This window comes from Phaenicophaeus curvirostris, chromosome Z (assembly GCF_032191515.1).
Source record: "Phaenicophaeus curvirostris isolate KB17595 chromosome Z, BPBGC_Pcur_1.0, whole genome shotgun sequence".
NCBI lineage: Eukaryota > Metazoa > Chordata > Aves > Cuculiformes > Cuculidae > Phaenicophaeus > Phaenicophaeus curvirostris.
The window spans coordinates 13,026,948-13,053,093 of record NC_091431.1 but is presented as its reverse complement, the minus strand read 5'-3'; the positions used below and the strand labels follow the sequence as shown (position 1 = coordinate 13,053,093).

General features: G+C 39.8%; 1 protein-coding gene across 3 annotated transcripts in view; it reads right to left on the bottom strand.

Moving 5' to 3' along the window:
• Positions 1 to 26,146, bottom strand: part of XRCC4 (X-ray repair cross complementing 4) — a 169,690-nt gene that overhangs the window by 89,283 nt on the left and 54,261 nt on the right. For all 3 annotated transcript variants that reach the window (XM_069880345.1, XM_069880342.1, XM_069880343.1), the window contains exons 4-6: positions 17,068 to 17,234; positions 9,876 to 10,028; positions 9,135 to 9,238 (exon numbers count right to left, since the gene is read on the bottom strand). In XM_069880345.1, the coding sequence (XP_069736446.1) occupies positions 9,135 to 9,238; positions 9,876 to 10,028; positions 17,068 to 17,234 (424 nt within the window). The remainder of the gene's footprint in view (positions 1 to 9,134; positions 9,239 to 9,875; positions 10,029 to 17,067; positions 17,235 to 26,146) is intronic.

The following is a 26,146-nucleotide window of genomic DNA, read 5'->3' as shown; positions in this document are numbered from 1 at the left end:
CTTAAATCTGATAAAGGCAGTTAATTTGATTATTTAAGCAGATCTTTAATGATACTTTAAAGAAGTTTACAGCTCACCAAGGCAATGCAGCTCCTTCATATGTAACATGTAGCAATAGGTGGATAATACACCAACAAACAGTTTTTAATTTCATCTTAGTCAATGCTTTTGCACCTGATTTGCAATGTGGTCACTGGGTGCTCTACTTTTTTTGATCCATATCCAAATTTAGTAACTTGCAACAGTCTTACCAAAGTATAAATCCACTACGATTATTATCACCAATATTATACCACTTCAATGAATAACTAGTCACCCACTTAGAGGCGACCATATTCAGCTATGTCAGGTTCCATACTGAAGCATGTATGATAAAGATGTGTATGCAGAGGTATAAGCAGTTTTGTTAGTTTTCATAGTGATATTTTAATATAATGTAATACCTTATTAACCCGTCAGTGCAATATTCATAACATGATTTTCAAAGGGACATGAAACATTGATATTCACGCATTTTGACCATGGAACAGAATCACAGAATCACTAGGTTGGAAGAGACCCACTGGATCGAGTCCAACCATTCCTATCAATCACTAAACCATGCCTCTCAGCACCTCATCCACCCATCTTTTTTATGCCTCCAGGGAAGGTGACTCAATCACCTCCTTGGGCAGCCTCTGCCAGTGCCCAATGACCCTTTCTGTGAAAAAGTTTTTTCGGATGTCCAGCCTAAACTTCCCCTGGTGGAGCTTGAAGCCATTCCCTCTTGTCCTGTCCCCTGTCACTTGGGAGAAGAGGCCAGCACCCTCCTCTCTACAACGTCCTTTCAGGTAGTTGTAGAGAGCAATAAGGTCTCCCCTCAGCTTCCTCTTCTCCAGGCTAAACAACTCCAGCTCCCTCAGCCACTCCTTGTAAGACTTGTTCTCCAGCCTCTTCACCAGCTTCATTGCTCTTCTCTGGACACACTCAAGAGCCTCAACACCCTTATTGCAGTGAGTGGCCCAGAACTGAAGACAGGATTTGAGGTGCGGTCTCACCAGTGCACATGATAAAAGACAGAGGAAAAGCAGTTTAGCAACTGCAGATATTTTATAGGCATAAGCCTACCAGATTACAGTGAAAAACAAAAAAAGACCAATATCAATTTTCAGGAACAAGGTATCTACAGCTTTAAGGGAAAGGGAGATAAGATTATTGCTTGGGATGAACTGTTTCCAATTACAGCTTGACAAAAAAAAAATAAAATTAAAATTTAACCCTGAAGTAAAGTAAAATGGTCAAGTCCTAAAACTCCTTAAAATAGGCTTTAAAAGAAAAACCTTCACAGCTGGAACCTTAACTGCACGCACAGTCAAATAATAATAGACATTTTTTAAAATATCTTTGATCAAAGCTCATTACCCAGCAGCATCTAGCCACCAGTGGTTCTGACTACACAAGAGAACTCATTAAATTTAAAGGGCCATAGCTTCCTAAAGACACAACATATAATCCGCAAGGCAGGAACTTGAATGTAGGAGATGAGAACACTTGTAAAGTAAAACAGTGGAAAACAGCAAAGTGCTTCCTCTTATTTACTTTGGGCATTAGAATGAGTTTATCAGACCCAATTTTCAGCCTGTCCTCCTTATCAGTCTTGTAGAAAAGTATGAGCACTGAAGATTCACTCAACATGGAATATTTCTACAAAAAACATTAAATTTAATTTAATCCAACAGGCCAGTGTGTGAGATACTTCCTTACCTCAAGGAGTAGTAACTTCCACCAATTTCAATATGAAGTATGACTAAGGCATTCATAGCCAAGTGAAAATAGAATAGAGAGAAAGCAAGCTGCCAGTAAACAAAGAAAAACAAAAGAAAAACAACAAAAAACCCATACAAGTTCTGTTGCCATCAGGAGCTGTTGAAGGGAATTACAGTCTTATTCTAACCAATGTCTCTAAGCCACCTTTCCAAGCCTGCTCCAGGTGCTTCTCATCTCTGTGTGTTTCATCCTTTCTACTGACACAAGACCTAGAGGTCCCTAGCAAAAATGATGACCCTAAAAACGCTATATGCCAGATAAGTTAATGAAGAGATCAGATATTTGATTAAAGAGTTGAACCGCAAGACTAGGAGCAATGTATGAGGGAGGGGAGAAACAATGAGACAGCACATCAGTGGTCTGAAGTGCCTGCAAAGTTGCTGGAACTTCATTGAAGTATCTGTAGTGAAATAACAACTATACTTAGTTTTCATGGCTCAGCTAGAATCATACCAACCTTGCAGTAAAGCAAATATCAAAACAAACCAAAAGCAACATCCCCTTGCTTCCAAGAAACACTCATACCCCCTCACTCATAAAGAACCACTTAATAGTAGGAGGATTTTCTTCCGATCCACTTTCCAGCATGGAAACTGTCTTAAACAAGAGCTCACAGGCATTTACAAGGTCCTGGCACATCATATATAGCTGTTGCATAAGAATTTATTAAACCAAAGTGAATGTGGGAGTTGTGTGCCTTTTTCAGTCTCACATTCATAGTCCTAACCAATATGTCTAATATACTAATTCAACTTTAATTTGTTCTTTTACAATATAAATCATTAAGTATATCAGTGTGTAGATTAGAGATAAAAGCTACCATGGTTCAGTTGATTTTGGCTTTATGCTATGAAGTTGAAACTGCTGTCAAAAAGCAAACCATAAATCACATCTACAAATGGTACTGTAGGTGCCAAACCTCTAAATTTTTAGGTAAACTTCTTAGGTTACAGTTTAACTGCTGTTGTAGGGAAAGGGCTTCTACACAAAATTTACCTGAAGCTGAACAAAATAAATGTAAGCATCTGCTGTGCAGAGGTTAAAAACCTGCGTGGTAGCCTTGCTGAGTATTCATGCATGAGTAAACTAAGATGGCATAAGAAATGGTTTTCTTTAGCGACTCACCTACTGTTACAGAAGAAAAGCTGTCATTGTAACAGCCATTTGCAATGCCAAACATAACACAGATTGTGTACCTATTTTAAGGTCATGCTCCTATGAACAAGATCTTGTCTTTTTATTAAAAGCATGCCATTGTGATTTCAGCGCTGGCAGTGACAGACAGAACCCATCATAACCCTCTCAAGACTTTTCCAACAGTTAATTATTCTGTCAGGATTAATTATTCTGCCAGGATTAAGTCCCACTTCTGTCTTTGCCAAATGTTGAGTTCCAGCTTATTAAGTTCATTGAACACTATATCTGCTGAACGGGAAGTCCATCTACAATGACATCATTTTGCAATGTAGTTTCTTATAGACCATGAAAACAATGACTGTTTAAGATTCTTCTCAGCATTTCATTTAAATCACTTGCTAATCTCTTCATAATTGTCATAACATTATTCCCCCCGACTTGCTAACATTTACATTTTTCTTCTAATTTGGATGTCCAAACTTGACACAGCATTGCACCAAGGAGCCAAATTATATCTCAGTTCAAAATCATACAGTCTCATTTGCCATAACTTTGCATATCTGTTTATTTTGACACTCAATGCCATCTTTCATTTAATTTCTATTTTTCTTAATTTAAAATATCTTCTCCAGAGAACGGTCTATATGTTCTTTAATTTCCAAAGTAGCCTCACACTAGTTCCCTATCAAGTGAGTTGGAGAACTGTTTGAAACTGCAAAGTCACAAACCGATGAGAGGTCAAGCAGAAACCATCTGAACTAAAGTAGCTAAGCCCAAGCTGGTTTCTGCAAGGCCAGGCAGGACAGTGCCACCCTCCCAGAATGAGTGTGATATGGAGCAGATTACAAATGTTGTTCAAGCAGCTCTTGACTTTGTTAGATGAGGCCAAGTGGGAAACATGATGGCAATCCCTGGAGGTACCAAGCTTTAGTGTGTCATAAAGAGCTAGACAAATCAATGCTTAAGACATTGTTGGTTTTCTTAAGTGAAGTGTAGCTGCCAAAGGACTGGAAAACATGACATGACATTACATAGCATTAGAATGCATATGTTTTGTTTATAGTTGGTGTATCACAAAATGAAAATTGGTTTACATAAATTATCTTCAACTCCAAAACCCACAAAGACTGCTAACTTTCCATTTATATTTTGAAATAGATATACTGTCTCATTCGAGAATGCATTTATCATGTGTTATGCTTCCATTTTCTAATTTCTTGAATGAAATGTGCTACAGCATGATATCTTATAGAACTAAGTCTATTACTTTACTAATTTTACCTTGATCAACCAGCTGGTAATCTCACCACAGAAGACATGAGTACCTAGTTTTCAGCCTCCAGTTTCTGCACCTTTACAAAAATTGTAATGAACTGTTCATTCTCTTTTTCTTACTATTTTTCTTCATTGAGTCTTGTTTGAATATTTGCATCAGATCAACACCAGACTTATTCACCCATAACTGAACATGCTTTCATTTACTTTTTCTCTTGCTAAATATTAGCGGCTTTTTTCCTCAAAACCCCTGGAATGCCCTCAGTGCCCTGAAAATTCTAGGAAAAAAAAATTTTTTGTTAAGAAAAATCCTCAGCTAGCTTTTTAAACATTACATATCTACTCATCCTGAATGGCTGATTTTAGAATGTCTAGATTTCACAGCTGTTGTTTCATGTCCCTATTCGTTGATAGACTAGAACTATGTTATGACGCAGCTACATTTAGTTTTCTTCTCTAAACACAAACCAGAAGCACTTCCTGAAGACAACTGCTTTTTCAATTCCTAGTTATTTTTTTATCATTGCACTAGTAGGCCAGTAAACAGCTGCATGTGTGTTCTCAACTAACTTGAAAACTGGTTGGTAGCCTTCCACCTCCTGACTTGAGGTTCTCTATCTTTGTATCATATGGCTTTCTTCAGCCATCTCCTGCAGTTCCTACTTTCCATTTATGACAAACAGCATTAGCTTCCTGCTTTATACATTTTGGATATGCACATATACAAACACACACTTATGTGCATGTGTGCACATACACATCTGCCTTTACTCCCTTTCAAAGTAGTTCTTAAATGATGATCATCTCTAGCTTTCACCAGCACCTATTAAAACAGTATTAAAGATCTTTTAATTCTCATTGCCATATGCAACCCATACAATGACACTCCTAATCCAAGAGGAAAACCAAAAATACTGTTGGATTAAGAGCAAAAAATCAAGGGAACTAGGAAAGCTAAGATAAACAGAAAAAACCTAAATATTATTTGTATTATCTTTTATGCTTTACAGTCCTTGATGCTTGATGTAGCTATGAACTTCATTACCCACTCATCTCTGAATCACCATCTTCTTCAGAGAGACACAGCCTGTCTCAGACCTCTTTTTGAGTGGGAAAATCCTAGACCACACAAAGATATTCAGCTCATATCTGCGCTTTTTTATTGTTCGTGGAAAGAGCAAGCCTTGTACACAGGAAGACTATCAATTCACCTAAGTGATATTCATTGTGCAGGTTCAAGAATGCCACTACCTTGAAAAACCTGAGTGTATTATCCAAAGGATTAAGTTTACACTCTTTGTATTATTTGCAAATTTCGCATCTGCAAGAACTCAAAATCCTGAATGTTGTATCCCTCAAAGTCAACAGAAAGCACATTTTTGTCTACAATTCAAAAATACAGTTCCTATTTTTTTCCTGTAACATTAATCAGTCCAGTTCCTCATGATTCCCTTTGAAGGGCACTGGGGGCTGCTTTGATTTTAAAATAAATACGTCTATATTAAAACTCTAACTGAGCTAATTAAGTCCTACTAACTCTAGAAAAGAATCAGCACCTTCCACACAGTAGAGTATTTATACCCACATTATCTGAACAGATCAAGTATCACTTAAAAGCAAAGATTTCTGAACCAAAGAGCACATGTAATATAAAATTATTTCTTTCTTTGATTGCAACTTTCTCCTTCTATCTGAAGCTCAATTTATGTTACACTACATCACAGATTCCACAATGAATCTTCTTATATAAGTTACAAAGCTGAATACCACTGGTATCAGGGTCTTGAACAGTTTCAGTTCCCAGTATGTACCGTAAACTGTTGTAACAAGCTGTTGTCTTGGTTATATTTACCTATGGTGGAAATAGAAACTCCAGTGAGAGAACCCATAGCAAACTTTGACTTGAAGGGAAGTTTATATGTATCACTATATGACAAGCATCAATGGCATTTTAAAATTTTGAGAGTGTTTGTTCCGCATATTCTTATAGCTTGCCAAAATGTGCCAAAATTTCTTACAATTAACAGTTAAATATCCTGAATTTTAGAACAGGCAATTGTTGCATTTCATACACTTTATAAAAATCTCCAGTCCTGGAAAAATAAATCAAATTGAGGTTAATGAGCATCTTCATGAGGCCAAAATTTCACTGATAAATTAAAATTAATTATTCTATAAATAACTTTTTCACACAATCACAGAATCACTAGCCAAATCTTCAAGCCAAACCATTCCTACCTGCCACTAAACCATATCCCTGAGCACTTTATCCACCTGTTTTCTAAACACCTCCAGCGATGGTGACTCAACCACCGACCTGGGAAGCCTCTGCCAGTGCCGGATGAACGCTTCTGTGGAAATGTTTTTTCTGATGTCCAGCCTGAACCTCCCCTGGCACAGCTTGAGGCTATTCCCTGTTGTCCTATCACCTGTCACTTGGGAGAAAAGGCCAGCTCCCTCCTCTCCACAATCTCCTTTCAGGTAGTTGTAGAAAGTAATAAGGTCTCCCCTCAGCCTCTTCTCAAGGCTAAACAACCCCAGATCTCTCAGCCACTCCTCCTAAGCCTTGTTCCACTGCCCCTTCACCAGCCTTGTTGCTCTTCTCTGAACTCGTCTCAGAGCCTCAACATCCTTCTTGTAGCAAAGGCCCGAGAAATGAACACAGGATTCGAGGTGCGGTCTCACCAGTGCCGAGTACAGAGGGAGAATAACCTTCCTGGACCTGCAGGTCACGCTACTTCTGGTACAAGCCAGGATGCCATTGGCCTTCTTGGCCACCTGAGCCACTGCTGGATCATGTTCAGTCACTGTCAACCAACACCCCCAGGTCCTTCTCCTCCGGGCAGCTTTCTAGCCACTCTTCCCCTAGTCTGTAGCTGCACAGGGTTGTTGTGCCCCTGCTGGATGAGGGAAAGGCTGTGGATGTGGTCTTCCTGGACTTCAGTAAAGCCTTTGACACAGTTTCTCACAGCATTCTGCTTTGGAAACTGTCAGCCTCTGGCCTGGACAGGCGCACACTCTCCTGGGTGGAAAACTGGTTGGATGGCCGGGCCCAGAGAGTGGTAGGAAATGGTGTGAAATCCAGCTGGAGGCCAGTGACAAGTGGGGTTCCCCAGGGCTCAGTGCTGGGTCCAGCCCTGTTCAATGTCTTCATCAATGACCTGGATGAAGGCATCGAGTGCACCCTTAGCAAGTTTGCGGACGACACTAAGCTGGGTGGAAGTGTCGATCTGCTGGAGGGTAGGGAGGCTCTGCAAAGGGATCTGAACAGGCTGGACCGCTGGGCAGAGTCCAATGGCATGAGGTTTAACAAGGCCAGATGCCGGGTCCTGCACTTGGGGCACAACAACCCTATGCAGTGCTACAGACTAGGAGATGTCTGTCTAGAAAGCTGCCTGGAGGAGAGGGACCTGGGGGGGTTGGTTGACAGCCGACTGAACATGAGCCAGCAGTGGCCCAGGTGGCCAAGAAGGCCAATGGCATCTTGGCTTGGATCAGAAACGGTGTGACCAGCAGGTCCAGGGAGGTTATTCTCCCTCTGGACTTGGCACTGGTGAGACCACTCCTCGAATCCTGTGTTCAGTTCTGGGCCCCTCAGCACAAGAAGGATGTTGAGGCTCTGGAGCGATTCCAGAGAAGAGCAACAAAGCTGGTGAGGGGGCTGGAGAGCAGACCTTATGAGGAGCGGCTGAGAGAGCTGGGGTTGTTTAGCCAGGAGAAGAGGAGGCTGAGGGGTGACCTCATTGCTCTCTACAACTACCTGAAAGGAGGCTGCAGAGAGGAGGGTGCTGGCCTCTTCTCCCAAGTGACGGGGGACAGGACAAGAGGGAATAGCCTCCAGCTCCACCAGGGGAGGTTTAGGCTGGACATTAGGAAAAAATTCTTCACAGAAAGGGTGATTGGGCACTGGAACAGGCTGCCCAGGGAGGTGGTTGAGTCACCTTCCCTGGAGGTGTTTAAGGCACGGGTGGACAAGGTGCTAAGGGGCATGGTTTAGTGTTTGATAGGAATGATTGGACTCGATGATCCGGTGGGTCTCTTCCAACCTGGTTATTCTATGATTCTATGATTCTAAGTGCAGGACCCGGCATTTGGCCTTGTTAAACCTCATGCCACTGGTCTCAGTCCAGCACTTCAGCCTGTTCAGATCCCTTTGGAGCCTCTCGACCCTTCAGCAGATTGACATTTCCACCCAGCTTAGTGTCATCTGCAAACTTGCTAAGGGTGCACTCAATGCCTTCACCCAGGTCACCGATAAAGACATCGAACAGGGCTGGACCCAGCACTGAGCCCTGGGGACACCACTTGTCACTGGCCTCCAGCTGGATTTAACACCATTTACCACCACTCTTTGGGTCCGGCTTTCCAACCAGTTTTCCACTCAGGAGAGTGTGCGCCTCTCCAGTCCAGAGGCTGACAGTTTCCTAAGCAGAATGCTGTGAGAAACTTTGTCAAAGGCTTTACTGAAGTCCAAGAAGACTATTCCATTTATGCACACAGCTCTTTTTATAGCTGCTAATCCTTTTTTATTTTCCCTTTTTAAATACTATTGAAACTGTCAGGAAGTACATTTTACATTTTAGAAATCACTGCATACACATCATGATTCCTAGAATTTAAAATGGAGTTGTTGATGGTTCAGATACGCTTCGACTTTCATTAGTTCTACAAAGCATATAATTTGTCCTTTTGGAAGAAATGACAGTAACTTCACTTGTGTAACACACTTTTAAACTTCCCCTCTCTAATTTGAAAATGCCAGTATTATCAGCTTCAAGAGAGATAATTTTAAGGCTTGGAGGTTGACTTGTCACAGAGCAATTTGTCAGGTAGTATTTTGTCTTCATTAAGGTTTATTCACATAAAGTGATTGGCCTGTTCATGATATTCCGCAAAGACAATACATTCTGTCTTACCTGATTGTAATGAGGCTCCTGTTAAGTTTTCACTTTCCTCATCAGTGCTTCCTTCATAGTCATTTTCTCTCCCTGTAGCCATCTGAGTGGTAGCTATATTATCCCTAGGGTGGGGAAAGAAAAAAAGGGAGGAAAAAACCCCCACATCTTTGCCATCTATTATTTCTGCAAAGAATTTCAGTTATTAGGTAATGCAAACTGATGCATGTCAACACAGATTCCCCACAGCAAACAGCTTAGCATATTCATCTGCAAGGACAGACAACAAAAGGTAAGTTAAGAAATAAAAAAACGGGATAAAAATAGCAAATAAATCAAGTTGTGCTGTAGCAGTAGATTGATACATCCTGATGGATATTTTTGAAATAATAAGTATATAAAAAAGTTCAGGTTTAGATATTTTTGTTTGCCAAAGGACTAAAGGAAACAAACAATTCAAGGAGAATGGATATTTAAGTATCACCTACAGAAATGGTAAAGACAATCTGATTGGAAAATCAACTGCTACCTAACAGAAAGACTATCATGGAATATTTAGTTCTTGGCTACAGCTTCCAAAGCAACATTCTGCTATTTGCAGCAACACCACAAAGAATCCTCTGTTTTCATGACTAACACTACTGCTTTAGATAATCAAGCACATAGCCAGGAAGATCTCACTGTTAGAGATGAAGAAATACAAACTAAACTAAACTATGCACCAGGTATGATACCAAGTAACTCAGGAAAATTAAGAAATACCTTGTACATTTGGAATCTGATGCAGATTCTTCAGCTTTGTTCAACAATTTCTGTAAGTTTCTTATCTTTGCCTTCTTTTCATTCAGCACCAAAATAAACCGGTTATAAAGATCTGCCTCTAGTTCTTCTTTAGCTTCCACACATTTTTCCAGCCTACAATGAAAAATTAATTGTTACACTATTTCTTCTTCAAATTCTGTTTCATGGAAGAAAATTTTGCAGTGAGGCCAGTCTTCCTGTTACAGGAATCCCTATGCCATGCATGTGTTACTAGTCACAGAATCACAGAATAACCAGGTTGGAAGAGACCCACCGGATCATCAAGTCCAACCGTTCCTATCAAACACTAAACCATATCCCTCAGCACCTCGTCCACCCGTGCCTTAAACACCTCCAGGGAAGGTGACCCAACCACCTCCCTGGGCAGCCTGTTCCAGTGCCCAATGACCCTTTCTGTAAAGAATTTTTTCCTAACGTCTAGCCTAAACCTCCCCTGGCGGAGCTTGAGGCCATTCCCTCTTGTCCTGTCCCCTGTCACTTGGGAGAAGAGGCCAGCACCCTCCTCTCTACAACGTCCTTTCAGGTAGTTGTAGAGAGCAATGAGGTCACCCCTCTGCCTCCTCTTCTCCAGGCTAAATAACCCCAGCTCTCTCAGCCGCTCCTCATAAGGCCTGTTCTCCAGCCCTTTCACCAGCTTTGTTGCTCTTCTCTGGACTCGTTCCAGAGCCTCAACATCCTTCTTATGGTGAGGGGCCCAGAACTGAACACAGGATTCGAGGAGCGGTCTCACCAGTGCCGAGTACAGAGGGAGGATAACCTCCCTGGACCTGCTGGTCACGCCATTTCTGATACAAGCCAAGATGCCATTGGCCTTCTTGGCCACCTGGGCACACTGCTGGCTCATATTCAGTCGGCTGTCAACCAACACACCCAGGTCCCTCTCCTCCAGGCAGCTTTCTAGACAGACTTCTCCTAGTCTGTAGCACTGCATAGGGTTGTTGTGCCCCAAGTGCAGGACCCGGCATTTGGCCTTGTTAAACCTCATGCCATTGAACTCTGCCCAGCGGTCCAGCCTGTTCAGATCCCTTTGCAGAGCCTCCCTACCCTCCAGCAGATCGACACTTCCACCCAGCTTAGTGTCGTCCGCAAACTTGCTAAGGGTGCACTCAATGCCTTCATCCAGATCATTGATGAAGACATTGAACAGGGCTGGACCCAGCACTGAGCCCTGGGGAACCCCACTTGTCACTGGCCTCCAGCTGGATTTCACACCATTTACCACCACTCTCTGGGCCCGGCCATCCAACCAGTTTTCCACCCAGGAGAGTGTGCGCCTGTCCAGCCCAGAGGCTGACAGTTTCTCAAGCAGGACGCTGTGAGAAACCTTGTCAAAGGCTTTGCTGAAGTCCAGGAAGACCTCATCCAGCAGCCGAGTCACTTTGTCATAGAAGGCGATCAGGTTAGTCTGGCAAGACCTGCCTTTTGTGAACCCATGTTGACTGAATAGTCTAGAATCCCATGTCTGAAACCAGCCAGAAAAATCATTTTGTTTCATTAAAAAAGTGCAATGAAGTTTGCTACCAAAAGGGTGAAGTTTCCAAGGGGAAAATTTTCACTTCATGATTTTTTCACTATGTTCTTGTACACAAGCATTCGAGACAACCACAATTTAGATAGGCAAGTGTTCTTCAGTTTCAATGCTGAATTCACTATAGTGGTCATACCTAGGATACACATAATGAGATTACAATTAGATATGATTAAGCTTGACAGGTTCCAAATCTGGACCACACACTGACTTGAAACATACTTGAACAGGAGGAAAAAAAATAAAACAAAACAAACCAAGAAATACGCAACTCCACTTCATCATAGGCTGAGTTGACCACTAAGTACTTTGCACAACTGCATCAGCTCCAGAACACTTTCCTTGCCAGGAACCACTTGCCAGTTGTGGATGATACATAGCTTTGCCTGTCCATTTTGCATCAACAGCCTTGCATATTCTGTTCTAGGGACTGTGCAAGGTGCAAAAAGCAGTTCCTGGCAACAGCAGATGGCAAATGTAATCCCTTACAAGCATTCAGACAAATATAATGCTAAAAATTCCAGTGCTGCAGAATCCATTTTGAATTACACAGATGCAGAGATGAGATCTTGGTACACTTGCAGACACCACTAGGCACATTTTTACACACCTCTCCCCCACCAATCCAATCACAATTACTTGATAGAGGACTACACATTTACAATGCACACAAAAATGTTCAAAAGGCTAATATCTTCAGAGTAAAATATTCTTCTGTTTTTTACAGGTGCAACGTGCCATATACCTGCAGGTAGGTCAGTGTCAACAAAATGAAGGACAAAGGAAATACACAATTAAGAATGTGGAGGTATACTCATAAGGAAAGCAAACACGAGCACAACAAATGAAGTTACTCTTAGCAAATGCAATCCTGTATTTACTTCTTGAATGTCACAACTTTTTAGTTCATGGGCTGAACCAACAACATTTTCATAGCTGTATTTATAACAAGCAAATAAGCATCCTGATAATCTTACTGATAATGGTATCCAGTATTATAGCAAGCAGCTATAACCTATAAAAAATAGTTTTTCCATCAACCTACACAAGATTGGTAAAAAATTCCAAAAGGCTTCCTTTGTTATTAAATCCAAGTGCATAAAAGATTTTTAAAATAGTTATTTATAAAGTAATACATTTCAAAAGACTTCCTGTAGAAATATTGATTGTTTTGTTCATAGATCAAAAACATATACTATATAAGAAGAAAGATAGCATAAAATAATCTCACAAAGTATTAAGACTACTGTGCAATGCTTTAGGGATATGCTCGATAGTTGATAAATAATTCATCTAATTTAAATGCAAATAGAAGAACATCATTACCATATAGATCAGTTCAATAATTCCTAAGTGAAAGATCATAAGCACTAATCAACTACCAGGAGACTTTCTACCTATAAAAGGGAAGTTAACGGTTTAGTGGGGAACAAACAGATAATTCACAAAGAATCCTAAACCCCAGTAGAGGGTCCAGAAGAGCCTTGCCCACCTCATGGAGTAAGAAAGGTAAGAAAAGGAATTGACTCCTACATACCAAGTAGAATTCAGCCATTAATAAATAGATTTTTTTTAAAAAAAAAATTACAGCTGTTAGGTAACTTGCCATTTACATGCCTCAAAATAATTATGTCTGTATATATAAAAACGCAAAACAAGAATTTTATGTAAAATATGGTAATCCTGTCTCCATAAAATCCTAGAGAAAAATTCATTTTCTCAAATAATACTAACTAAAGAAAGTGATTACTACTCTGTCTTTATTTTCCCAATGCACTGGTTACTGTCAGAACAGCTGAGGTTCATTTAAGCAGTTACATTTTACCAACCTGGCCAAAAAGGTGTCATATAAGACATGTTCTGGTGAAAGTCCACTTAACTGTAAACTGTCAATAAAGTAAAGCTGATGCTGGCTGGACCTTAACCACTGCACAGGAACCTACTGCAAAACTAGCCAATTTCTTTAGCCCTTGGAGCAAAATATTAGTATCTCCAAATAAACATACTGACTGTGAGATTAGAATATTAACTATTCCCTGTAGGCAAAATCAATTAGTATGCCACCAGTTAATCTTATATGACTGTTTTCATTTATGTGAACACTTTTTTTGGGTTTTTATCCTGTTTTTTTTTTTAAAGTAATCCACATAGAAATACATTTTCCAGACACAGATATATCATTAATTTGGCATAACATTCAATTAGTGTAAAATTGTATTATAGTAATAATACATTTTCAAGCTATGAACCTTTAAAAATATATTACTATGGTATATGATGATACTGAAAAACTGAATAGTAAGAAGCAACAGTCCTCTGCCGCTTGGGAACAAGGACCATTAATTATGCAGAATGTAAAGGGTGTTGGTGGTTCTGGCTGTAACTCTGCAAGCCTTTAGGATTCACTCAGGCATGCATTACCTGAATTACGTGACCACTAAGCAAAGCTGGCTGCGTTTCATTCCAGTACCTCACCAGCAATAAATACAAACTTTAATTGCAATTCGTCACATGCTTGTGCCTTTATATGATTTGTCTCACTAGAATGCCATCTCCCTAGGCCAAAGAGAGAAGCTGCTCATCTCAAAGACAATTTTCAAGCACAGGAAAATAAATGAAAGTTAATGGCTAGAGTGGTGCAAGTCTTATTTGCATGTGTTTCAAATATCTGTATTCTTAGATCTCTCTGTTATGTAAGTGCAATGCTTTTAATGTGCTAGACACACCCAAGTTGATAGGCATCAAAAGCTTGCATAACTTACTAAAAGCAGCTAATGCTAGGTATGGTTAGGACTAGTAATTCAGAAAATAAGTAACTGCCTAGTTCTTAAGTGCTGCCTAGAGCAATCACACATGCTTCACAGAGGTTAATATGAACTATTAAACTTAATGGCATTTTTACATTTTCCACACTCCAATTCCAGAAAGAAAAAAAAATGCAACATCTCTGCTACTTATCCTTGTCCTCAGTACTCTAAAATAATTACTGCTCTTAAAGCACTGTTTTGTTACATTTCAGATTCACCCTTCCCCCAACACTTGCAATGGTTTTGAATCTTGATTAGCTAATGCTGGTAAGTCAGTTTTAAGCACCAAGTTACCTAGTCTGCCTCTTTATAAGCTGCTTATAGCCTAAATATGCTGTCATCATAGTTAACCACAATACAAATTAACAGCTATTCTGATTTTGGCTTGTCTACACTTATTTTAGACATTTGATGTAAAATAGATACCATATCCAAACAAGAAATTCAACTTGTGTTTTGTCGGCCGAAGAGTTATTTTGCTACACATTAATATTACTTTACACTTACTGTATCAATTATCTATATGAAATAAAACCAAAAGTTATTCTGCTCTGATATTTTAACTAAGCTACGTCTGAGGTGTACACACACACTCCCTCTGAGGCATCTACTTGCAGCATTTTCAGAATAATCCTTTTGAAAATTTCCATAGCTTTCCTATTTGGATCTTGCCAGATAATATCCTAGTAATTTTTATTTTATGTATTTAGATCAAATGCCAAACAGTCTAGCTAGTCAATAACTCTCCTACTGTTGTCACCTACACATGGGTCATTGCCTAAAAGCAGGCGAACATTCAGACAGGTAAAATCCTACATATAGTTCATCACAATAAGCAAGACAGTGAAAATGGAGTTACAGTTTCAATAAGAAACACTCTGAACACCTCAGACACTGCATAACTTAGACTAGAGCGTGTAAGTAATTTAATAATTTAATCATGCAGGGATTTCTCTTCAAAGGGATTTTTGCCCTGTTCCCAATTTTTGCCTTCACTCAGACCTGAACTGCAGATGGAAGTGGCAGGAGTCATTCCTGTCATAGGGCTGCCTCTAAAGCTCTTTACAGCCAAGCAGATCTCAGGTACTTTGAGGCAATTGTCAGCAGCAGAGCAGAGCTGGTATTCCACCCAGGGATTGCACACTAGGCAAATTTGGCCTCCAGAAGGCAATCTGTTTGCCATTTTAAGACCAGAGAGCAGAATGAGCTTATACTTCAAGAGACCCCAGAGAGCTATGGGACAAAGCTGCTGAGCTAAGCTCACAAAATCTTCACAATGGGCAAGAAAATTAGGGCAGGGAAATGGGAAAGAAATGATTGAGCAATTCCATCCAGTGTCCTATACTTAAACTGAACAAACCCAACTCTTGGAAGTTTGTATGCTATGTTTTAACTCAAATGAGGTCCTGAAGAAAGAGATATTAAGCAAGGGAAACTGCGGAAATTGAAACTTTGGAGCTCATGTGCCTTAGCTACAGGCAAAGAAGGAACACAATTCTCCACATCACATGCTTTGTATTTGATGGTTTACCACTCAACAGTGTGATACAGAATGTGAAGCCTTAAATCCTGCCCTCTGAACAAAGACAGGCAAAGCTTTTGTTCAGCTCTATGAAACTCACAACAATCTAGGCCTAGCATTTGGAGCCAAAAGAGTGAAGAGAGACAGCAGGGTACATTGGGGTGTGGCAAAAAAAAGAAAAAACAACATCATTTGGATGAAAATTATTTTTCTTCTCCATTTAGCAGACATGTCCAAAGTCTGGTGACCATACAAATGCCAGTATTTATTTTGAAAAATCTTTTTTTTGTTATTTAAAATGTAAACCTATGAAAGAAACTCATCATCTCCCAAGGCTGAATACGCTGCTTCTGAGAGCAAAGACTGTTAGGCAACTGTGACTTTTCCTTTGGCATTACTCTTTAAGAGCACCTCTCCACCATGGAAATTGACATCGGCACTAATGCATATTACAGGGTGCAGCACACTGGTTATACAATACGTTATTGTTCAATAAACTGTTAAGCAGTAAAACACTACTTAGGAAGGCTATATGCTTGTCAGGGAGATTGTCAGGAGAAACTGTTACTCATTTTAATGAGTGGGAAACAAAACTAACTCCTCCCAAAAGTTAGCTCTTTTTTTCAAGGTAAATTAACACCAATTAACAACATTCATTCACCAGTCTTCCAAAACGTATTTATTCAGATAAAGCTATAGAAAAACAAATTAAATGTCTGCTTCCATGTGCTAAGTTGTTGTATGCTAACTGCAATAAGCATAGATTACTTCACTACCGAGTGCAGTGGCAGAGAATTCTGACTGTAAATGCAATGGCAATTATAAAAATCTTCAACAAAATAATGGTACTTTTCCCTATAACAAAACATTTATTTTCCAATTCCGGCTGTTTTGACAAGACAAACAGATTAAGGCAATGGCAACTTATTTCCCACTGAAAAATGTAAATAATTTAAACTACTGGCACTAAAAATTGCAGGTAATAATGGAAAGGAAAAGGCTTCCTGAAGAAAGTGGAGAGGATTCTAGATAAAAGAAGTTTTGCTGGATTTTATTCTGCATCATAAAATTAAAACCAGTTTTAATTGCAAAGTTTATAATACCAGTTCCTTTGACATACAAAGGAGACCCACAACTCAAAAACACTTGTCAAAAGAAGAAAAATTTGTGTGCTTCTTTTAGTATATGACTACAAAATTGTTCACCAGTAAAGTCTGTACTGACAGTATTGGTGAGTTTCTCAAGAATCACCTGTGAATGCACTTCTAAACTCACCGCTTCTCCACATTGCTCCAGCCACTGAAAAGCCTTTCATTTTCTTTTTCCAGATGCTCATTTTTCACCTGTAGTTTTCCTAGGCAGTCCAGGCAGTAACCAATCAGCTCCTTAACCACCTCTGCTGGACTTGAAACTTTCTGTAGCTTCAGAGATCCAAGTCTAAACTAGGACACAAGGAAAGAATGAGTTACTTCATCTGTACTAGAAAGATCACAAAACCTCCCCTTCAATAGACTTGAATACATATTTAATAAATATAAGAAATACCTACAGTCCTCCACTTCAAAGCAATACAATAAATTTGTCCAAAAAGAACCATGTTATACATGGAATAATCTATGAATCAATTATTGATGCTGCTAATAGGTCTTAATGATCACCTGTCATTCAATAGGCACAGGATATAACCACTGACACACTTTCTAATAGGCAGGAAAAGAGATACCACACAGCATGTATAATATGATACAGCAACAACCTGCTTTGGTACAGATCAGAAGACGTCAGTAGAATAAAGGTGCAACCAGTGGTTTTATATAAAAGGTGTCTTTGGTGTAATGCAGAACCACAGGAACTGAAAACCTAATGGTATTGCTAACATGCTCTTGCCATCTGCCCTACGAAGCAGCTGAAGGAACTTGATGCCTAGCCTGGTATCCACAGCAGCAATACAACCACATAAACATCACTGATAAAACAAATACACCTATTATTTATATCAGCACTAGAAATGCCTCCCTATTATGACTGTATGCTCCTGCAGGATGAAAACTAGTTTGCTAGTTTTCCCCTTCAGGCCTGAGACAGCAAGCTCTTATTAATAAAAGGAGTCCTTCAATTAAATAGGTAGCCTCACTAATTCAATGAGATTTAAGGATGGCATCTGTAATGAACCGCTGTATTTCTTCAGCAGTGGGGGTGTTACGCAGGATATACAAGAGGTCTGAACAAATTTGTTCTGCCTGGTCTAGCAGAAACAAGAGAAAACTGCTGTTTCTACAGTGTTACAGGAGGAATACCTCAGTCATACATACAGAACAGTATCAGCAACAGTATAACTTTGCAACACTGGATGAAGATACAAAAATATGCAACACAACTGTTTGAGGCAATTAAGGAAGGATATTAAGGCTGCTTGAACAGGTCGCATGCATTACCTTACGAGAAGCAAACCAGAAATGAAGGATCTGACTTTGGTGCTCTGGAGTGGATAGATGATGACAAATCTGAACTACTTTAAGATGCAGTTTCATAGCTGACAGTGCCTGGAGAAGCCATACTGGCTTTTCTGACACCTCTCCACATGCAGAAGCACCACTATTGCCTGGCTTGGCCAAAAACTAGTTAGGGAGCAAATCCACAGAAAAGCAAAGTTGGTGGGATGATATGACAGAGACTTCAGTCAGCTTAAACTATAGTAAAAGCAAATCTTTCATAGAAGAATCATCAAAATTACTTGACTTTGACTGGAAATGCCTGCCAAAACATCCAGTTGTTGAAGGGCACATGGAAGAAGAAGGGGTCCTCTCTCAGATCTTCCAGTTATTAAAAGGACTGACGTAACTGTTGTAAGATTTCCCCAAGAACAGAACTATTACCCATCTTCTGAACTTGAACACAAGGCAACAAAAAAATCTTTAACAAAAGATTTCCTGCTAGGGAATAGTTGAGTCTGTGTCATGGCACCTTGCCTATTAAAATCAAACATGTCACTTCATTCATTTTTCGGCTCACTTTAGTTCATTTTACTTGGAAGGGCACAGAAAATAACTAAATAACACATATTTGTGAAAACATTGTGTAATGTTTGTTAACACTTTTTATAATGTGAAGCTTATTACTACTATACATAAAATATCACTGAGAAAGGCTCTGCCCAAATCGCTCATAAAGACTTTAAAGGTATTATTTGAAAAAAGAAAAAAGAGTCCTTAAACTATATTTTATCTGTACAAGTCTGCGACAACAAGTGATGCTATCGTGAGCTTCTTCAGGAAGGTTAATTTATCAGAAAATGTGGCAAACCCAAAGGTTTAATTCCAATTAGCCACTGATCTTTCTTCCAAAGCCCCATTTATTGTCTCTAACACATTGTTTTCATTTAGCCTATGTAAAACTGATGGCTATAGATGAAAAAGATGCATTCAATTTATTTTTGGAAATGAGATTACATTATCAGTAAACCACAGAGTGATGTATACTCCCTGGATATCACACTTGCTGTTTGACAGCACTAACAAAGATGGACATTTGTGTAAAGGAACTGTTTTTCATCACTTGCAAGCCACCACCATACCATACGGATAAAGAATTCATGTCACACTTGAACACTAGCTGCAGAGATAGAGAAGCACAGTAGCACAGATAAGTAGCAACACAATCTTACACTGTGGAGGAAATAGCAAGAAGAGTACATATTTTTGTCATGCTTTTAATATAATCATCTGAGATAAGACACAGGCAAACAAGTTTAATCATGACAAATAAGCATTCTCCAAATTATAGTTGATTGAACACAAAAGAATAAAATACGAATAATCCTAAAAAAGGTTAAAGCAAATAACAATAGATTTCAGCTGAAAACCTGGTTCCACTCATAATCAAAATCATGCCAAACACGCAGCAGACATTTCAAAAGCAATTGTAATTATAAACAAATATCAGTTCAGCCTTTCATTTAAACATCTTATAGAAACTGAAACTGCTACTGCAACCTGGAGTTTTGAAATCGCAAAATACATCTCCATCTTCATGGATCTTTGCCATGAAAGGAATTCTGAAACTCTGTAAGAAAAAACAATGTACTTCTTATAAAATCTGATTCACTGGAAAAAGTCAAACCAAGTTTTTTTGCATGGTATCGTTTTTAAGCAACTCTCAAAATGGAGAGGGGCAGAGGTCACACTGCAAAGAGCAGAGCAGGAAATGCATGCCAGCCTGATGAGCCACTGCTAATATGTACAAGCAAAGAGGAGGTGCTGAACATATCTGCCTCACTGCTAGAAGAAAGCAATGGATTTGGTTTACCACCTTTTTAGGTATTCTTTCAAAGTCCAGCACAATAGCAGTTAATCTTTAATTTTGTCTTTAATTCAGTCTTTAAACAAGTCAATTCACACAATCATAAAATCACCAGGTTGGAAAAGACCTCTTGGATCATCAAGTCCAATCATTCCTATCAAACACTAAACCATGTCTCTGAGCATCTCATCCACCTGTCTTTTAAATACCTCCAGGGATGCGGAACCAACCACCTCTCTGGGCAGCCTGTTCCAGTGCCCAATGACCCTTTCCGTGAAAAATTTTATTCTGATATCCAGTCTGAACCTCACCTGGTGGAGCTTGAGGCCACTCCCTCTTGTACTGTCCCCTGTCACTTGGGAGAAGAGGCCAGCACCATCCTCTCTACAACCTCCTTTCAGGTAGTTATACAGAGCAGTAAAGTCTCCCCTCAGCCTCCTCAAGGCTAAACAACCCCAGTTTCCTCAGCCGCTCCTCATAAGACTTCACCAGCTTCTTCGCTCTTCTCTGGACTCGCTCCAGAGCCTCAACGTCCTTCTTGTGGTGAGGGGCCTAGAACTGAACACAGGATTCGAGGAGCGGTCTCACCAGTGCCAAGTACAGGGGCAGAATAACCTCCCTGGACCTGCAGGTCACACCATTTCTGATACAAGCCAAGGTGCTATTGGCTTTCTTGGCCACCTGGGCACACTGCTGGCTCATGTTCAGTCGCTGTCAACCAACACCCCCAGGTCCTTCTCCTCCAGTCAGGAGAAGGACCTAGTCTGTAGCTGCACAGGGTTGTTGTGCCCTAAGTGCAGGATCCAGCATTGGGACTTGTTAAACCTCATGCCATTGGTCTCAGCCCAGCGGTCCAGCCTGTTCAGATCCCTTTGGAGCCTCCCTACCCTTCAGCAGATCGACACTTCCTCCCAGCTCAGTGTCATCCTCAAACTTGCTAAGGGTACACTCAATGCCTTCACCCAGGTCATTGATAAAGACACTGAACAGGGCTGGACCCAGCACTGAGCCCTGGGGGACACCACGTGTAACTGGCCTCCAGCTGGAGTTAACTCCATTTACCATCACTCTCTGGGTCCTCAGTTTCCTAAGCAGAATGCTACAAGAAACCGTGTCGAAGGCTTTACTGAAGTCCAAGAAGACTACATCCACAGCCTTTCCCTCATACACTAAGCAGGTCACCTTGTCCTAGAAGGCAATCAGGTTAGTTTGACAGGACCTGCCTTTCATGAACCCGTGTTGACTGTGCCTGATCACCCAGTTCTCTTGCATATGCTGTATGATAGCACTGAAGATCACCTGTTCCATGACCTTCCCTGGCACTGAGGTCAGAGAGACAGGCTTGGAGACTCCTAGATCCTTCTCCCAATCCTTCTTGTAAATGGGTGTAACACCATTGGACTCCATGATCATGGAGGTCTTTTCCAACCTAGTGATTCTGTGTGATTCCGATCAGCCAGCCTCCAGTCAAGTGGAGCTTACCCAGTCAGTCAGGACTGCTGGTAGGTGATGGAAAGGGTTTTGACAAGTGCGTCCCCTAGCTCCCTCAATACTCTCGAGTGGATCCCATCCAGCCTTAGAGACCTGTGAGCATCTAATTGGCGAAGCAAGTCTCTAACCACCTCCTCTTGGATCACAGGAGCTTTGTTCTGCTCCTCTAGCTCCTGAGTGTGTACACACAGGGAACAACTTTCTTTATTATTAAAGACTGAAGCAAAGAAGGCATTAAGTATCTCAGCCTTGTCCTCATCCTTTGTTACATTTGTTCCCTTTTCATCCAATAATGACTGAATATTCTCACTGGTCCTTCTTTTACTACTGATGTATTTGTAGCAAGATTTTTTTACTATCTTTCAAGGAATTGGCCAGTCTGAGCTCTAGTTAGGCTTTAGCCCTCCTGATGTTTGTTTTCTCCACTGGCTCATTTTTCGGCACATGGGGACAGCTTGCTCCTGTGCTGCCAGGACTTCCTTCTTGAAGAGCACCCAGCCCTCTTGGGCTCTCTTGCCCCTAAGGACTATTTCCAATGGGATTTCATCAACCAGCCTTCTGAACAGTCCAAAGTCTGTCCTCTGGAAGTTTAAGATGGCTGTTCTGCTAACAATTACTACATACTTTCTTGATATTAAAATTCATTTTAGTCCTTTCTCTGTCTTACATAATGTGGACCATTTCTAGGAGCCCCACAAAAAGTAAGCATCATTACCAGGTGGTTTAAATTTATTAGGCAGGTGCTACTTCACTGAAAAAACCCACAAAATGAAAAACCTTTCAAATCATACAGCTTATGCAAAATAACCATTCTTCTGTATCTTCTCCCCACCCCAGTCATGTAATGTTAACTCAGCATAGTCGTAGGAGCAAATTGTCTAGGTTACGCTGCAGCTACCTCCAGCATATCAGTGCAGAAAAACACAGGACATTTAAGCCAAAATTAACATGATATTTGGTATGCAGTTTTGTTTTGCCTCCTTCACACAGAATATGCTACAGAGCGTACCAAAAAAGCCTTTCATGTTTCTATGGGAAATTATCTGTTACAATGACCTATTACACTGTAGTTAACCAACAGAAATGTTACAATAGTAATTTTGTTACCTGAGCAAATTACAATTGATTGGCATTCACCCCTGGAAAAAGCCCAGTGCTGAGAGACTGATAAGACATAAAAAAGCAGTCCTGCTGGTATTCCAGTTTGAAAGCAAACCAGTAAAAGAGTTAAGTAGATGCATGAAATAGCACAAATAAGGCAAATTCTTTTAAAATTGAATGTTTTGAGTGGGGCAGAGTCATAAAAAGGGAGGTATCAGTTTTTCCACGTATTGCTTAGCTTTTACTTGCAATTAAACCAAGAAGTAGTCCAGTTATTTGTTCATCATCGCCAAAACCATGGTAGCAAATTTGGAAACAATTGCAGGATGGTTCAATAAAAGTGGTCAAAGATCAAGACACCATAAGAAACAGTTAACTGGGTGGGATATCAGGAAAAATAAATCTTGCTTATTGCATAAGTGAAAGCTAAACATTAACATTTCACTAAACTTATTTTACATATAACATGCCTATAATTTGGCTTCCAAGGTGAGCCTCATTTTCTAAATACCTGCACATAGCTGGTGTCCGGATCAACTTATATTTCTTGCTATTCTTCAGCTGCAGTAGCTCTCCAGCTTTGTAACATCTGCAGATGCAATTAATGTGCTTTCTGCTTCCTCCTTCAGGTCATTCAAGAAAACATTATGCAAAACACTGAAGCACTAAACACTTCATTTATACAGAGAAGGAGCAGATCTGCTAGAGGTCCCAGTGGACAACAGCCTGGCTGTGACTGATACACTGCTCCCCTTCAATATCCGTTTTATTGTTTATTGGGATTTTTTTTGTAATTGTTATTTTTACAGACACAGGAGGCTGAATAAAGAAACACTTAGAAAGAAGTTCCCATAATCAGAAATCACACTCAGCACTTACCCATTAGACCATACTTTCAAGCTTAGAAATAAAAACAAAAATTAGAAGCTTATGACAATACTGTCATTTTCCCATCACATCTCACCCTATCCACTATGCGTCTTCTACAGATGAAGAAGTGACCATAAGACAGAAAATATTTCAGAAATAAACTGAAAGCCTTCTCAAGTAATTTTTCTACTTGTTTCTGATGTCTACACGGAGATGCTTCCATAGCAAAGAAAAGTCATTAAAATAGGAGCCAACACATTTTTTTCATAGAAAATTCTAAAACTGCATGAAAATCACTTTCTTATATAGAGATGGTAGATTTTAATTTTGCATTTAAAAATAGATATACCATATAATCTTTGCATTACTGCATTCCACTAGAAATGAGAGTTATGACATCTTAAGGAAATTAGCAGCAAATGTTATGCACTGGAAAAGCCATTTACACAACGATGCCTGCATGCTCTCCCTTCTGAGCAGAATCTGAAGCTAGATACTAACAGTGAGCTACTTCCCATGAACAAGTCCTCATTCTGACATACTATTCTGTAAGAAAAAGACCATTGATACGAGAACTTCTTTGCATCTGCATTGCTGGCCATGATTTCCCTCTGTACTTCAGTATCCTGACAACCCTTTACAGCAGTAGTTGTTAACCAAAACACATTAAAGAAATTCCATAATTGCACAAGCTAGAAAAAAAATATTTAGACAGACAGATTGTGTCTTTTCTTCTCCTAGAAGGCTATAGCATGTATAAAGTAGTGCTCTCTCCCTTCTATTTACATTCTATAATTAAATTCTAATCTGTAATACATTGCCTTTTCCTTCTCTATTTTGAAAATGATTTAATAATTTTTATAGAGTACATTTACAGATACTTAGGTCTGATTTTGAATTTAAACTATTCCTAGAGTGTGAACTAATTGATAGTTTAATTGTACAAGTCAACCTACAATCTGTTACAGAATTGTCTCCAGCTCACCTCACTGATCTTCCACTTTTCCTACACCTTTGGAGTACAGCTCAGAGATCCTTAGGCTCTGCTTCTAATCCCAGTATTTCAAACTTGGTTAACATACAGCTGGGTTAGCATAGTTATAACATCTACGTCCTTGAAGACAGATGCTGCCTCCTGCAAGGTTCTGTCGAAGCAAATGTTCTTCCATCAGAGAAATATTAATGAAGAATTGGAGGGGTGGGAGGTGGGGAGAGGAGAAATCCTGCAGCAGCCCACCGGCATGGAGCAGCTGTGTAGTTTCTCTCTTGTCTTACAGAGATCTGCAGTTTGTAATAGCAGATGTGTCCCCTGTGTTGAAGCAGAAAAGCCCTGCAGACCATGGAACAACAGATCTTTTTCTCATTGCCCTATCCTGAGCATCTATCAGCACCTCTCCTATGCTAGAAAGGAGCTACACTGGAAGGGATGTTTCTGCAATAGAGCTTAAACTTACTAAAGCTTGGGCTTCCCATGCTAAGTATTATTACCAGCTCAAATAAGTCTTTGCGAACTAGGAAAGATGGAGGAGCAATTGAGGTGTTTTTTACTAATAAAAATCCCACAGTCTAGACCCATGTGTTTTCAATACTCAAAAAGCCATCTCAATCACTTCAAGAGCCAAATCAAAATAAATGCTTTACTCATTTATTTTTCAACACTTGCACAAATTTATACCTAGACAATCTTGCTAGGACAAGATTTTAAAAACTATCAGCTAAGCTATCCTGAAGCCAGCTCCTGACGACCTTGCCTGTAGCTGGTGCTGAAAGCAAATTCTTTACCACACAGGGAGAGATTACCTGTAACATACAGGACAAAACTGAGTATTACATTAATTCAAAAGTAAGATGCCACTTAGATGCTTGCATTACAATAGTTAGCATAAGATACAGCAGCTTTCTTTTCTCAGCTGACAGTGGGAACTCTTGCAAGAGGGACAAACTGTGATTTCTAGAATTGGCTGGATAAATATCAGTTCTTCAACTCCAAACATGCACAGACTCTGAACTAAGATAGAGCCAATACTCTGATAAAAATAATTTTATATTATGAAAATACCTATGAATTTGAAAGAGGAAAATGTTACTGACTATTCATGTACAGGGTTAAAGAATAGGACCTACAAAAGCACGATGCTGACACTTAGTTGCCTATACAAAGAAAGTATTGTTACAAGCTTGAATCTGGAAAGCATTATACCACTTTTATTTCTTAAGTCAATCAGTGAGTCGTCTTGATTTTTTAAAGCTTTGCCACTCTCATCTCCAGGGAAACGGTTCAACAGTAACCATGACATCCCTGGGTGTGGTAATAAACGCGTACACTAGACTTGCACAATACAGTGATGACAACATGAAAGCAGAAGTTTCTTTTGTAACAGCAAACTCGAGGAAGCTTGAAAAACTACAAAGTACCATGGAAGCCAAGAAATCTTGACGATTTCTTGTCTGAAATGTTATTTATGAGAAACCTGAAATGTTATTTATGAGAAAAGCATTACTTCATCCTCAAAAAAGGTATCTTCCTTCTTGACGAAGTCACTACACCTATTCTAGAGCAAAATAGCTGACATAGTGACTTTTATTTTTTCTC